This window comes from Ambystoma mexicanum, chromosome 8, assembly GCF_040938575.1.
Source record: "Ambystoma mexicanum isolate Mex_15411 chromosome 8, UKY_AmexF1_1, whole genome shotgun sequence".
In the NCBI taxonomy this organism is placed as follows: domain Eukaryota; kingdom Metazoa; phylum Chordata; class Amphibia; order Caudata; family Ambystomatidae; genus Ambystoma; species Ambystoma mexicanum.
The window spans coordinates 902164345-902180208 of NC_090929.1; the positions used below are offsets into that span (position 1 = coordinate 902164345).

The following is a 15864-nucleotide window of genomic DNA, read 5'->3' on the forward strand; positions in this document are numbered from 1 at the left end:
ACAGAAAACAAAAACGACACCAAATATAAGGTATGGCTGTGTGCATAATTGTAAACATTCAATGTTTCTCACGAGTTCAATGTTTCTCAAGAATTCAGTGTTTCTCGTGAGTTTGATTTAACCGCAGATCAAAGATGTCGAGGTGTGGCTTCATATGTCAGTGTACTAGTATGTTTTCAAGAGACTCGTGTATTTTCTGCCTGTGCCTCTGCGAGGGTGGCCACCGGTCCTTCTTTTGTGTCGCCAGCTCGCCTCCCCTGACACCAGTAGTTACTCTGCTGATTCTGCGCACGCGTCGTCTCGTTGCCTGCGGGCTGGGAAGGGGAGGGGTATGTCACCTGTAGCGAGCTTCGCTCAGAGAACCTGTGGCAATGGTACTTGCTGTAATTTCTTGCGCGCTCCTCTCCTCGGCTCCACGTATTTCTCCCCCTGCTTCAGGGTGAATTGGACGTCCTCTTCGCCTGCTCCCAATAGGAAACCCTGACATTTAACCCGTTTGCCTTATTACATTTATTTGTATTCTTGTTGCATGTGCGTTTTGCTGCCTTGTAGCAACATCAGGTAAGGTCAAATCTTTTTTTTTTCCTCTACTGGAAAAAACGTACTGTCGCGTTGCTTGGAAATCGGCTCCGTTAATTTCTCTCTGAACATATAACTGTTTTGTTGCATTTTAAAAACGCGATGTCTTTGTGTTGCTTGCAGTCTTGCAACTCCAGGTAAGAAAAACAAACCACCCTTTGTTCCTTGAGAGGGAAGGACAAAAGCATGATACCTCCGGGACATGCTTGCTACGTTGCAGTGCTTTTCTGCCAAGATGACTTTGTATCCTCAGTCAAATTACCTGTCTTGTTTTCCATGTGGGGGGTTTCTGGTGGTTGTGCATTTTTACTTTTAATACCTTTTGTGTTTATGCGGCCTTTGTGCAATATTGAGGAGTTTAACTGGATCGTTTTTCTTACCTTCAGATATGCGCGCGTGGCATCTATGTATAAGTTTCAACAATCGCAGCGTGTCTCCAGAGTGCGAACCTGACAGCGTTTTGTAAATATACCACGTATTGCTGCTAGTGATCGTCAGTTCCTCCCCCTATCCACTGCCACAACCCGAACACAGCGGGACAAATCAAAGTAGTGCGTCCAGTCCCGAAGTGTTAGATGGTGTCCAAGTCATGGGAGTACACTCCAGCGCTACACAACGCACGTCTTCTTAATTGTCAGCTTGGGTCTGTTTGTTCTCCATAATGAAACATTGTGTCAACGGGTACTCTAAATTCTTGCTTTTATTTGATCGTTGTTGTATCGGTCCACAAAAGCGGCGAACCAGTCTCTAGTCCAACTCGGTAGAACTCCATGATAGACTCATAGTTGTGTATTTGTTTGATCTATACACTTAGTGCAATTCCGTGCACCTGCACCCTGAAAATGCGTGGTCTTGCGTCAGATGACATTGTACAAGTTCTTTATGAAAAGTTGGTGGATTTACCAGAGCTTTAATGTACGGGTGTGTTTGTAAGGCGAGGGTGGCATGTAAAGAGGCGATGGGTCGACCCCGCCTTTCAGCTTGCCGATGTTGATTAAGCAGTACCATTAAGTTGAGGCTTTTATTGCATCGTAAGCACCGTGGTGGATGGCGGGCGAAGCTATGACTAGCCGGAAGGAAGGCATTCAATGTTTTGAAGTAATCCAAATGGATCAAAGTGACCTTTTTTCGGCGGAATATTGTTTTAACAAAAGACGCGTTTTTCTGTGCATATGCTGCGTACATCTGTGCAACTTCCCGGCAAATCTTTCTAGCCCTGCAGTGGCTGTACTCCGCCTTTCATCCTTCTGAAATTGATAACCTGAGTACCTGTTCCATAAAGCAATAATTACGGGTGAATGGCACCTGTTGCAGAAAAAGTAACGTGAAGGTCTTATACTGCCTGATCTTGCCTAGTCTTTCAACCTTCAAGGTTGTCATTTTATTATTGGGTAAGCTACCTAAGTGACTTGGTGTGCCCGCTTCAGCGTTTCGCCACTTGTGGCTCTCACGTTCAGACGTCACTGGAGTTTACTCAGCTTTTCAACCCCCCACTCCCCCCCCTCCCCCCCCACGAGATATCACCAGTAGCATGCCTCTGGGTTATGCTTGATATTTACAGTTCTAGGAAACGGCACGATTTCAGACATAAGGGTTATCAAAAAAGCAAGCATTGACAAAGCCAATCCTTTTGTCTTTGACATAGCCTTTGGACTGAGACTCTGCAAAGGAATAAAGAGTGCAGGTGGAAAGCAGAACAGTAAGGAACAAGGGAAAGCTGGGGTGAGTGGAGCTGGCAGGGTGCTCTTAAGCATTGTGTAGGCAGGCGGTGCCGTGGATGAGGGGGGCCACTTGCTCTGTCTCGATAAAGGTTCAGAAGATATATTAAAAGTCATGTCAGCAACTGGATCGAGTAGAAACATTAGGGACATGGACCGGGTGCACTGCCTTGAAATTAAAAAAGCAGAGATCGCGTTCTGGTAAGGGTAGGGGTATGATATATAATAATAATTGACGTTTCCATTGAAGATCTTAAAATAGGTGTGTTTAGAAACAAACTAAAATTATATGACTGGGATTGGTCAATGACCTTGGATGCAAACAAAGAATATAGTACATATATGCATTGAGATCACGAAAGAGGGAGTCTTGCTCTTTATACATCATTAAATGTCCCTGCAATACAGTTAGAAACATATGTACGAGATTTAAGTTCAGTTTCCTACATTGAAGCGCATGCAGAGGTGGGATCAGGTCATTTCCTTAAAAGGTGACCTGAGCTGTCGAGTTTGTTTATGTAAAAAAACAGTTAGAATCTTTAAAACATCTATTGGTTTACTGTTCTCATTTTGAGGAAGATAGATGTAATTTTCTGGGATATTATTTTCTGCAGGAAACAGACATAGAAAGAATTGCATTTTGGGAACGTTGCATGCATGGAAATAGCATGCGTTTGATCTTGGCACTCTCTTGTGTACTATTTAAAATTGAGATTGAACTGACAAAGAAAAATGTGATTATGGTTCAAGCATTCAGAGTAGCGGATGATTATCTTGCCTATGAATTATGTTCATTAGGAGAATTGTTGCAAGCTATCTACCATACTTGTTAATCATAAGTCATTGGTATGTCATTATATTAAGTCAATTGCCAATTATTGATGATCAGAGGGAAGTGGGAATACTGATAAGTGTTTTACGTAATGCTATAGAGACTTGGAAACATGTCATTATTTGAATTTTATTTTTTAAGTCATGTAAACAAATATATGTTGTAAAAGTTTTAAAATGTATATGTAAACTATAAACAACTTTTTAAATTAAAAAATAATAATAATTTAGTGACCTGTTGCTTGATGCTACATTCCTCCAGCTTCTAAGTGCTGTAATAATGGAGATCACTATTAACCACTCCTGGTACTCCATTGTTCCAGGGGCAGGGGGTTGTGAAGAGCTGAGTTGGCTTTGTCTGGATATCAACCACATGGTGCAGAGCATAGTCCTTTTCCCAAGGCAAGCTTTTTTTTTCTCTTGAGCTATCATCCCGGCTAACATGTGGTTGAGGTGCCAGCTGTGAGTAACTCATGCTAGGGGAAATTCCAGTCAACTTCTAAGCAAGTTTCTACTGGATACATTTTTTATCATCTGGGTTTTGAGACATTGGATTAGTACAGTGTCACGATAGCAGCACAATAGTTAAGGTTCCACGATACTTGTATATGAAATATAAAAATGTTTTCCTCTTTTGACCTCCTTCAGAAAATGTGGATAATCGCCAGGCCACATATAAACCGAGTCCACATGTGATGATTTTAATCCCCTAAAAAGGTGGGGATTTTGTTTTAGACTTTTCCATAAACCTAGAAAATACACACCTGTGGGACAAATATCTCAATTCCTCGGCTTTTGCCATATACCTAGCCCAGGCCTCAAAATGTGCACTGGTCACTAGCTCTTGGCTAGTGATAATTGACTCTTGGTGAGTAAGAAATTATGTGTTTTATGTATGTTGCAAACTAAATTGTGGGGTTTAAATTCATGCCTGATTAGAAGCTTGCAACTTCAAATTGTGACCCCTGACCGATAAGTGGGCCAAAGCACGCTACAAGGATTTAAAAAAGGAACTCTAGCAAACTCGATATTCATGGTTTTGAATATTTTCAAAATGTATAGTTGGGGCATAAGCAGGGTTGCACAATAAATGCATTAATAATGCATGTCAAAGTACAACCATCCACCAGGTTACCGCATACCTGTTCACCAGCACGGACCAAGGTCTGGAAACCCTGCAAGAGTAGCCAAGAGCCCCAAGTAGATAATCTGGTTCCCATTTGGCGATACATGGGTCTGAGCACTGCAGTAGATAAACCTAGATATAAAAAAAATGTTTGGCTACTTTTGTGGAAACAAAGTGGACAGATTGTGTCAAACCACAAAATGATCTTGTTGACTTATATGGCAGAGTTGTTGTGAGGGACTTGACTTCACTCTGACTTAACTTGGTATGCAAGATGGTCTTTTCATACATATTTTTATGGGTGCGGAGCAATATTTATTTTACCATCATCACTAAATGAGCACTATCTAACCCTCCAACCAAACTAACTGTCCCATGTGTTTGCTAACCCAAGATGTCGGTGGTGTGCCGCCTATCTAGGACCCCACCCCACAAACTGTGGGCAGATGTGGTAGCAACCAAAAAGACTGACATGATTTTTTTTACTTTGAAGACAATCTCCTCCACCAGCTCAAAAGGTGGACCCTGGAAAAACCTCAACACCAGTGGAAGACTCCAAGGCCAAGCCCTTGAATGGTCCAATGCCCTGAAGAGAGAAAAGCTCTGCAACTGTTGCCACTTCAGACGTGCCCCACATGGCTCCCTGCATGCCTACACAGCCATTCACAACCACCCTTGCCCGGGAACCTGCAGCAGAACAAAGGAGGTTTTCTATTCCCCAGAGTGCCAAAGAGATCACAGTACTGAACCAAACCGTGCTCCAGTGGAAGCAACTTCTCCTGCGAGGATGGAAACACTCTACCGAGTCTGTATGCTGTCACAATTTTTCCACTTACCTGATATGCATTTGCCTCAGGGTAGGCAGCCCGTTTCCCCAAGCTTTGGCTGAGCACCCCCAGCACTCCAGATAGTGTCTATTTGACAGTTGACATAGGCTACCACTGTTTTATTGCCTATGTGGACCAAAACAATGTTTCTCCTTACCCAGTCCAAAAGAACAGTAGCGGCCTAGCAATCACCAACTCATTTTGAATTGGAAGAATGCTTGCTATAATGCCTAGTCCACTCCTCTTGATCCGTGAGCTTTCTGAGAGTTGCCACTCGCCCAGTGCACTGGGATTAGTGTTAAGAGTTATCGGCACAGAGTGCATCAGCGAGAACCTATTCCTCAGTGTGCCCAAAACGAGCCACCAACTAAAGTAGTCTCTCTGCTGTGGGTACACTGGCAATAGGTTCTATAATGCCTGAGATGAGAAGCCTAAGGTGCAACCTTGCTACTTTAACACAAGCATACAAGATCATATGCCCCTGTTCTTGGAGCAGCATCCTGGCTAAAGCCACCTCCACCTCCACCCTGGCCTACCACAGCAAAAAGTGCTGAAGCAAGACTGTCTGATCTACTAGGAGCAAGACCCCCCCCCTGACGTGTTTCCAAAACTGGGCCCCAATGAATGTCCGATCCTGAGAATACGGGTGGGCCTTCCTCCTCAGTTGACAAGGAACCACAGTTGAGCCAGTTGAAGGAACAGGGAGAAAATTAACTACTGCAGAAGAATCCTTGAGGGCACCTTTACTGGGCAATCGTCTAGATAAGGATAGACTTGAAGTCCCCATAGGAGCCAAATCCTTGTGCACCCTCTGAAGGCAGTCACAGTCCAAATCGGTAGAGTCAGAGCTGGAAGTGGTGCCTCCCTACTGCGAACCACAAAAACATCTGAAAAGAGCCCCTGGTTGGGGTATGGAAGTATGCGTCCAGATGGTCGATGGAAGCCAGGGAGTCCCCCCCCCCCCCCATAATCCCCCACTCCCTAATTCCCCTTTCACCAGGGGAACAATTCTTTTCAATATTTCCATCATGCAAGGTTACCTGGCCACATACTGGTTGAGAATCCTCAAATCCATCACTAGAATTTGTCAGTTCATTGGGCATTAGAAAGATATTGCTATTCTTGTGAAAACAGTGTCCTTAGACTGATAATATGCCTTAGACATCTGCCAACGCTTGTGCTTATCCACTTCAAAGCCCTTATGCACCTTGTCTTCCAGAGAACCTTTTATTTATTGGGTTTCTATAATGCACCTATACACTGTGTGTTTCAAGGCACAACAAGACAAAGGGCTGGTGGGGGGATCGCGGACAAACCAAAAAACGGTCCTACTAGGCTTTGTGGCATTCAGATCATGCAAGTGGAGTAAACGGAAGCGCAGGGTAGAGGGGAGCGGGGCAGAAGTGCCAAAGGGTTAGGCGAGTGCAAGGGGAGGCCAGGCGGATAGAGCCCAGAGGGAAGAGAGTGCAGGGGTATATAAGATCCATGTGTTAAATGCGAGGAACGGGGCTGGAAGCGCTAGGGGGTGCAGGCCCAGCTAGGATAGTGCAGGGGGAGGGAGCCTAGAAGGGCAACTGCAGGTTGGTGGGGATGTGGAGAATGATCAGAGGAGACCAAGTGCAGGGGTAGACTGATTAGTGAGGGCATGGTGCCCTGTAAGAATCTGAAGGAACCAGTCAGCCAGTCAAGAGTCAGATAGGGAACATTAGCAGGGGAGGGGAAGAGGGAAGGAGGAAGAGTAAAGGAGGGCCTTGAGAATCTTCCGGAATTTAAGGAGTTCAGGTTTAAGTCTGAGAGTGGCAGGGAGGCCATTTCAGAGGGAGGCACCTGCAGAGGAGGAAGATCTGCCCCACTCTCTGCTTGGAGAAGCGTCTGATCTGCAGAGAGTTGGAGCTAGAAGACCAAAGGTCTCTAGCAGGGAGGTATTTAGGGAGAGAGTTGGATGTAAGGGGGGGGTCCCAGGCCCCAGAAAGCCTTGTGGATGATGCAGAGGGTTTTAAACTTGATCCTTGCAGTAACCTGGAGCCAGATGAGAGATTTTAGGGCTGGAGAGATGCAGTTCTTGTGCTTGAGGCCAAGGACAAGTCTCGCAGTTCTCTTCTGGATTAGTTGAAGGGGGCAAAGGGAGGAGTTAGGTGGGTTGAGGAAGAAGCTGTTGCAGTCGTCCAGCCTGGCGAGGACTAGAGTTCTGGAGATATTGAGTTTCTGGTGGAAGGTGAGGAAAGGGAGAATGCCTCAGAGGTGCAGCTGAAATGGGGCCTTCTTGGCAATGTCTGTGATGTGGGGAGAGAAAGGAGTCGAAGATGACGCCAAGGTTTTTTGACTCACAGGAAGGTGAGGGGGCCCATGGAGGCCAGCCAGAGTGACGGAGGGAAGGTGGGAGCCAGAGTCCCAATGAGAAGGATCTTAGACTTCAAGTCATTAAGGTAGGGATCGTTGCAGCATGCCCGAATAGCAGAACGACAGTCTAGAATGGAAGAGTAAGAGGAGGATGCAGAGGAGGGAAGCTTGAAGGAGAGTTCCATGCTGTCTGCATAACACTAGAAGTTAGGAGAGAAGGCAGGGATCAAATGGGCTAGGGTGCAAGATAGATGTTGAATAGCCAAGGCAAGAGATTAGATCCCAGAGGGACACCACAGGTGGAGAGTGAGGAGAGAAAAGGGCCCAGTTGAACCTGGGAAAGTCGTTCAGAGAGGAAGGTCAGTCATGCCAATGGTATCAAGGTGCCGATTTATAAGGGTGGCATGATTGACCGTATCAATGGCAGAGGGAAGGTTAAGAAGGATGAGCACGGAAGGGGAGTTTGAATTGAGGAATCGCCAAACAAATTGGCACCCTCAAAGGTTGTCAATGCTGTCACTTTTTGAGTACATTCAAAGTGCTAATCCCGAGTTGTAAATGCTGCCTGCCATAGACGATTACACCCATAACCTGAGCAGCAGATTGCACCTCATCAAATGCAGATTTAAAAACTTCCCCCATCAAGTGGATGCCCTCTAGTATAGGGGCACAATCGGCTCCTTCCAGAAGGGCCCTGACAAGCTCACGGAAATCCCCCAATACAGAGCCAGATATGCCTATGCATAGGATTTCTTAAATGCTGCATCCACCGGATCATGAACGGCATCTTCAGCCACCATATAGGATGTACACGCCAAGCCGGTGAAGATCTGATGACTCCCATCACTTTCTGGCATATATGCTCCCTCAAAGGACAGTTATACAGTATAACTGTATATTCTATTATCAACTCTGAGAACATATCAATATGTATCCCATAGCTACCTATGCCTGAAACCCGACCTATGACAATGTGTCACGACCCCCATCCAGAAGACCCCCTGACAAGCCAATGGGCCAGGATGGGTCTTAACCCGGGTCTCCACTAAAACCAGGCATCCTTGGCCTAAGCCTTTTTGGGGCCAGGCTCATACTTGATAAAGGACTTGTATTGGGAACCACTTTATTTCCGTGCCAATCAACAACATGGAGGCATCCACATAGCTTGGCTCCTTGGAACCAAGCTATGCGGTATAGTATTCTTGGGTGTGGTACCATAGGAACTATTCTACCTGGACTACTTTCTTGAAGCTATTTAAACCACACCCGACTGGGATAGCACGATTCGCGTTACTTTGCAATTCTGCAATGTGACGCTCACCCTGTTCAGCTGTGCCCGCGAACCTCGGAAGAACAGCATCTGTTAAGGAGGAAAAGGACATCGTTAGCAGCAGCATCTTACCTGTAATTTCATTGTTAGCTGTCCACGGCTCTTGTGATCAGCATCCTAGAACCAGCGCTCCTCCCAAACCGACGGATCTGCAAAAAAAGGAAGAAAACAAGGCATTGGACATTTTTACAATTTAACGAACGGTGCCGAAAAGCTTACCTCACAAGCCGCTCCTTGACCAACATCGCCTCAGGAATTCCATGCACCGGGTGAGCACCGCAACCTATGGGGAAGACGAGACACAGGTTAGCAAAAGGCAAGACATCATAGCGCTGTGCTTAGTGCCTACTCACCACATCAAGGTGCTCTAAAAACACCATTACTTACCGGCGAGACCCAATTCAGTCTATGCCACATATTGGACTTCTGGTTAAAAGCGGTAGTTGTGCCTGTGTTTAAGAAGGGCAATCGGAACGATCTGAACTATCGCCCGATTGCCCTCTTGGACACTATCGGAAAGGTCTTTGCTTGCTTGCTTCCTTGTAAAAACGACTTGCACGTTGGGCAGCTGAGAATGCAGTTGTTGATCCACGTCAAACAGGATTCATGAAAGGAGTGGGAGTAGAGCTGAACCTGGTCCTTTTGAACAGCTTGAAATTGGACACAATGAAGCGGAAAAGAAAGCTGTTCATTGCCTTTATTGACTTGAGCCTAGCGTTCAACAGCATCAATCGAAATCTATAAATGAAAAAACTAAACACTTGGAAGTGTCCTAGTGATTTGCTGTCACCGCCGATTGCATTGCATACAAATACCTCCATTCGAGTACGACTGAATGAGGAAAGCGAGCTGTCCGATGAAATAACGAAAAGAGGAGTAAAACAGGGCTGTCCTCTGAAATAAATAACTTGAAAAGTTGTGCTACCAGATCTGTCGCTGTCCTTTACTGACCTAGGATTTTTCCACCTACAGTAAATGGGCAAAACATAAGCTGGGCCATTTATGCAGACCACATCGTGCTTATGGACGCCTCGCCAATTGGTCTGCAGCGACTGCTAAATGCACTACATGGCTTCTGCATCCAAAATGATTTAAAAATCAACACAAAAAGTCTAAAACCATTGTTATTTGCCAAAGTAGTTCAATGAGATCCAACAACTTTGCATGGAGGATAAAAGATGAACGCCTTGAAGTATCAAACAGCATACAGTATTTAGGCGTAATATTTAACACCTCAATACGTGAGTGGGAATGGACTCAAGATCTGGTGAGCCGAATGCAAATGTTTGCTTTACAGGGTGCGAAATTACACACAGCCTATGGAAAATTTACCTTGAATCCAATACTATCATTCTATCTCCAAAAGGTGGTTCCCGCAATATCCTTTGGGGCTGAAACCAGCTGGAACATTCCATATGAGCTGTGGGATAAGCTTGAGGGGAAATTCTGGCGGAAGGTGTTAAGACTACAAAAGAAGTCTTCAATCATCGCAATACGACACGAGTTATGCATAGACTCTCTATATGGTTCAGTACTATGGAAAGAAATTTCGATTTTCAGGAAAATGCACCTAACGCCGGTTGCTAAACCATATGAAATACTACATGGAGTTTCAAACCATCCATCGTCTTCTCTTCTGAATGAGTGGGTGAAAAAACTCTGTGTTAGATCATGCTGATGTTTCCCTAGACACCTTGCTGTTACGCCACCAAGAAGCAAAAAATAAATTGCGGTACAGAAATTGGATAACAAATGAAGAAAAACGAAAGAATCTTGCAACAGCGCTTGACTTTGGAAATGTTTTGAATAAACTTGATGTGATCCCGAAATATCTGGCAAAATTTCCATCACGTTGCCATCGGGATAAGTTTCTACGATTACATCTTAATCTCTACAAAACAAAGGAGATTGAAGTGATAAGGCAAGATCCCTAAGTGCAAGACTCGTCGATTTTGAAAAGAAGCTACAGAATCTGTGAGACACTTAATTACTGATTGTGAGGCGACTACACCACATCGTTCTCTGCACTTGGCTGATTTTGCATCCAAGAAGTTAGTTAGAAAAGGACGGAAAGGGCAGAATTAGGAAAGCACACAATACCAACACTTTTAAAAGAACCACAGCAAGTCAGGAAAGGCAGTCTACTTTAGAGCAAGAAAGTTCATAAGCCAGGCCCACTCTTGGAGAGAGCAATGCGGAATGTGTCCAAGATCACACAGTTGAATTATACTTTAGAAGTCTTTGCCGATAGTTCAAAAAGAGTGGATCAGTTCAGACAAAGTTAGTTAACAGGTCCCAGGTCACCCCAGGATAGAGAGTCAAGGATTTACGGGACACCTTGAACAGTCTGTTGCAAGGGAGACCAGGTGGGACACAGTACCTGAAATGGTGAGAAAGCTCTGGCGGGGGCAGTTCCTGGCAGCGGGTGCAAGTTGGTGCTTCGTCCAGGGGAAGAGAAGATCTCGACGTGGAGGAAAGCTGGAGGTCGTTGCACTGCCAGGGAAGAAACCAGCCGCAGAGTTTCCCGGTTAAAAGGTACTACCCTTTTATTCGCGGTAGTGGTGAAGCGTGGCTATCCAGCCGCCAGGGTGCTTGGCATGTGCGATTCGACCACGAGACGATCCAGGAAGGCGAAAAGAGGGCAAACTGGTTATCCCCACCAGTTCAGAGGAAGAAGACTCTCCGGGATGAAGATCTTTTGTCGTCGGGAAGTGGTGAGGCGGTTTAGCAGGGCTCCACCGGTGGTGTCGTCATTGCAGGTCGGCTCAGCTTCTCCCTCTTCGGATTCTTTGGTCCTGTGGCGAATTCTGAAGTTCCAGTCCCCAAAGCCCTGCTTTTATGCAGAAAACCCCCATTCATCAGTCCTAGCTGTCACTCAAACATGCTAGGTGGTGAGCCGGGCGGCTCGCCACAGGGCCAATCATACAAGTGCGACTTGAGTTGCAGAGGCAACACAGTCCAGGGTGCCTAAACCCCCCTCCCACACATCCTGTAGACCCAGACAGAGTGGCACCACTTTTGGTGGCTTCTCGGCAGAAACGTGCTAAAAGTGGAACAAAGGGCTCGACTTGCGTTGGAGTTACAGAGGCGAAAACAAACGCCATTTTAAAACCGAGTCCTGGCAAAAAGACCCAACCGGGGAATAAATATTAAATAACCCAGCGGTATCTTTAACATTGCACTGAAAAAGTGGTGCGTTTAAAATGAATGGGAAAATCCCATAGGAAATATTCCGGTGGAATATTTTGCGTGGTAACCACTGCCACCAGCCAGAAACTCGACGAGGGGGGACTGCACAGTGCCCCCTCGAATAACAGACCCAGGGGCAATCTAATTACCCCTACCAGTACTTCCACAATATGATGATTTGTACTGGTTCTGGTCACAATTTAAGACTAGTAAAGTCAATGGTGACTTTACATGCCCTGGGAGACAGTGTCAGTCCCAGGGTATGGAGTCTATGTTTGGGGGTCACTATGACACGCCTGTGTTACTGCACTGAGGGTGCTGTGTAACACACTTACCAAAAACATATGAAACCCTATGGAGTGAAGGAGCCCATAGCCCATAAAACACATTACAAAGTCAAAGGATATCTCAAATCATGTCTAAGAGTGGGAGAAAAAGTCTCACTCTTATCAGGAGAAAAAAATAAACCCCAAAAATCCAGCAAAGCTGCTGGGGGACTCCCTAGGTTTGGGGAAATTAGCCTATACAGAGGAAATTAGCCTATACAGAGAATTCTCCCTAACACTTGGTGGAGCTATTTGATTGCAGGATTTAATACAAAGTTAACCTGCACCATAATACATTTCATGGACGCTTTGATGTTAGACAATGATGAACATTAATTGAAGAACAAAAGATGAAATCGTAGGGAGCGATGGTGAGGTGATGACAAATTCAGTTTTCACTATTACTTCTCTTCTTTCCCTCCCTCTGCAACCTTTTGGTCGTGATGAACTGTAACTTAAAGGTTTTTCTTCTTTTTGTATTAAACTAATGTTACAATAAAAAATAAAAAAAATACAAAAAAAAAAGTGTCAAACCAAAAATGCATGCAAGGACAACAATATACCACAGCAATAAGACCTACCTGAAAGACTCAAAGCGGGCCGGCATCAGTGAAGTAACTTGATCGCAATCGCCCACCAAGCACAACGCGCCCCTGCCAAGAAGGCAGGACGGAGAACACACCTGCATTAAAAACAAGGTGAGGAGAGGTCCAGAGAGGCCGTGGGTATACAGGGTGGTGGGGGGCTGTTTACCCCAGTTGCCCAGTATTGAACTTACAAGGCGAATTAAAAGACGTTCTAGCTCAAGTAGTTGATCCTCCTCGAGACTGTTCCGAGTTCATGAATCTGGTCGTACATCCAGACCACCGTTTGCAAGACCGAAAAGCAGATCGTTCCAAAATGGATCCTCGGGCTGTGTATGTTCGGTCCAGAGACAATGTAACCCGAGCACAACAAAGCAATGTGGAGCCCATGCAAATTGGGGGGGGGGGGGGGGGGGGGTGCGACCTCCATTAACAAAAAAAGAGCGAGATTAAAAGAAGGCAACAACAGTTATGTCTGTATTGCGGAAAACCTTGGCATTTCCTGAAAGACTGTCTGATGAAACCTCCAAGCAAGATCGTCGGGGCCACGGAAAAAGATAAAGAGAAGTAATCTAAATCGTAAAACTACCCACCTCGGCAAACGTAGAGGTCAGTTTGTCGAGTGAGAGGAAAGAGCCACCGACCTCACACTTTGCAATACCAGTGATCTTAATCAATAACCAACGGTCGTCACGAATGCATGCCGTTGAGGCATAAATCGACAGTGGGGCAGTCAGGAATTATATAGATCAAGACCTGGCTGCAGAGATGGGGCTTCCCTTATGTTCTAAGCCGACTACAGACAAGGTGACTACGGTAGATGGGACAGAAATCGCTTCCGGAGCCGTAACCCAATGCACAGCCGAGATAACCTTGCTGGGCCAGGACGGGCACCGGGAACTCGTTTGATCTCATCAAGGCGCCTCAGTTCCGGCTCATACTACATGGTTAGTCGCTCAACCCTTTGATCGTCTGGTGGGCCAGGAAATTAACTTTCCTCAGTGACTGCTCTCCAGCCTGTTATCAAGAACAGAAACCAGCTTTCAGTATTTCTGCAACTCCCGGAGCGACATCAACCACCCTGGGTGTAACTAATACCTTGCCAGAGGAATACCGCGAGTTCCAGGATGTATTCCAGAAGGACCCAGCAAACACCCTGCCGCCGCACAGGCCTTATGACTGTCAAATTGACCTTGTTCCTGGTGCTCAAGTCCCTTGTGGTAGAATCTATGCTCTTCCGGAACCTGAAAATCTTCATCTGAAGTCTTACTTAGACCCATACCTTGCAAACCGATTCATCCGTCCATCGAAGTCCCCTGCAGCCAGTCCTTTGTTCTTCGTGCCGAAAAAAGAAGGGGATTTAAGGACCTGTATTGACTACCGCGCATTAAACCAGAGCACTGTAAAGAACGGTTATCCCTTGCCACTTATCCCGGAAATGCTGGACCAGGTCAAAGATGCTCAGATTTACACCAAATTGGATCTTCGGGGAGCGTACCACCTGGTCCAGGTCAGAAACGGAGACGAACGGAAAACTGCTTTCCATACCAAATATGGTTTATTTGAATATCAAGTCATGCCCTTTGGGTTATGCAACGCTCCGGCAGCATTCCAATATTTCATGAATGACGTCCTGAGAGAGTTAATTGATGTCTGCGCCCTAGTGTACATAGATGATATCCTAGTGTACTCAACCTCAAAACAGGATCATATCAAGCACGTCCGTTCAGTCCTCACCAAGCTCCGTGAACATTGTTTATATGCAAAGCTTGAAAAGTGTTTCTTTCACATAACTGAAGTAGAGTTTCTAGGCTTTATCTTTTACTCCCGGAGGCATCAGGATGGACCTGCACAAAGTTGACGCCATTCTAAAGTGGCCATCACCAACATCCGTAAAAGGAGTGCAAAGTATGTTGGGCTTTGCAAACTTCTTTCGCCTGTTCATACCAGACTTCTCCCAAGTTGTACACCAGATCACCGTATTACTACGAAAAAATAACAAAAAATTTGCCTGGACCGAAGAAGCAGAATAAGCTTTTCAGGAACTTAAGAAAAGGTTCACCTCAGCGCCAATCATACGACATCCACGTCCAGATCTTCCTTATATCGTGGAAACGGACGCTTCCAGTATAGCAATGGGAGCTGTCCTCTCACAAAGAGATCCTGACACTGGCCAGCTACATCCACTGGCCTTCTGGTCGAAGAAGTTCTCACCCCCAGAAGTAAATTACGCCATCACAGACAAAGAACTCTTGGTAATGAAATCCAGCTTGGCGACACTACCTTCTGGGGGCCAGATACTCCATTACAGTTATCACGGACCACCGAAATCTGCAATATCTTAAAACCAGCTAAAGCCACGCCAGTTGCGGTGGGCTCTTTTCTTCGCCGAATATGATTGTCATTACATTTTCGACCAGGGGTCAAGAATGGAAAAGCTGACACACTCTCTCGTACTAGCACTGATGACATAGTTTATACGGCCCCAGACCCAGTCCCCAGCATACCCGAACTCTTAGGCCTCACTATGTCCTTAACCCAAATGGAACTGGGAAAAGAAATTCAACAAACCATGAATCCGGATACCCTCCTTACATGGCAAGCGCAGGGGGAACAATAGTCCATCAAAGATCACTTACCCTTTTTTAAGGGTCGTCTGTACATACCCACCAAGGACTTACAACAACAAATAATTTCAGGTTATCACGATTCTTTGATCGAAGGGCACCCTGGAATTACCAAGACCTTAGCCAAGGTAAAACAGAACTTCTGGTGGCCTACCTGGCATAGAGATGTCATCCAATACATTCAGTCTTGTGGAGTCTGCGCACAAAACAAGTTGCAAAAACGAAAACCATCTGGCCTTCTGAAACCTTTGGACATTCCTCCTGCACCATGGCACACTCTTTCGCTCGACTTCATCACTGACCTACCTTCCAGTCAAGGGTTTAACATCATTCTTGTAGTCGTAGACCTATTCTCAAAGATGGCGCACGTTATTCCGCTCAAAGGCC

The 15864-nt window shown here is 45.6% G+C and overlaps 1 protein-coding gene across 1 annotated transcript in view; it reads left to right on the forward strand.

The window, feature by feature from the left end:
• Nucleotides 1-321: 321 nt before the first annotated feature.
• GPRIN2 (G protein regulated inducer of neurite outgrowth 2) overlaps nt 322-15864 on the forward strand; it is a 266681-nt gene continuing 251138 nt past the window's right edge. Inside the window, exon 1 of the mRNA XM_069610790.1 lies at nt 322-561. Within this exon, the coding sequence (XP_069466891.1) occupies nt 530-561 (32 nt within the window). The 5' untranslated portion in view covers nt 322-529. The remainder of the gene's footprint in view (nt 562-15864) is intronic.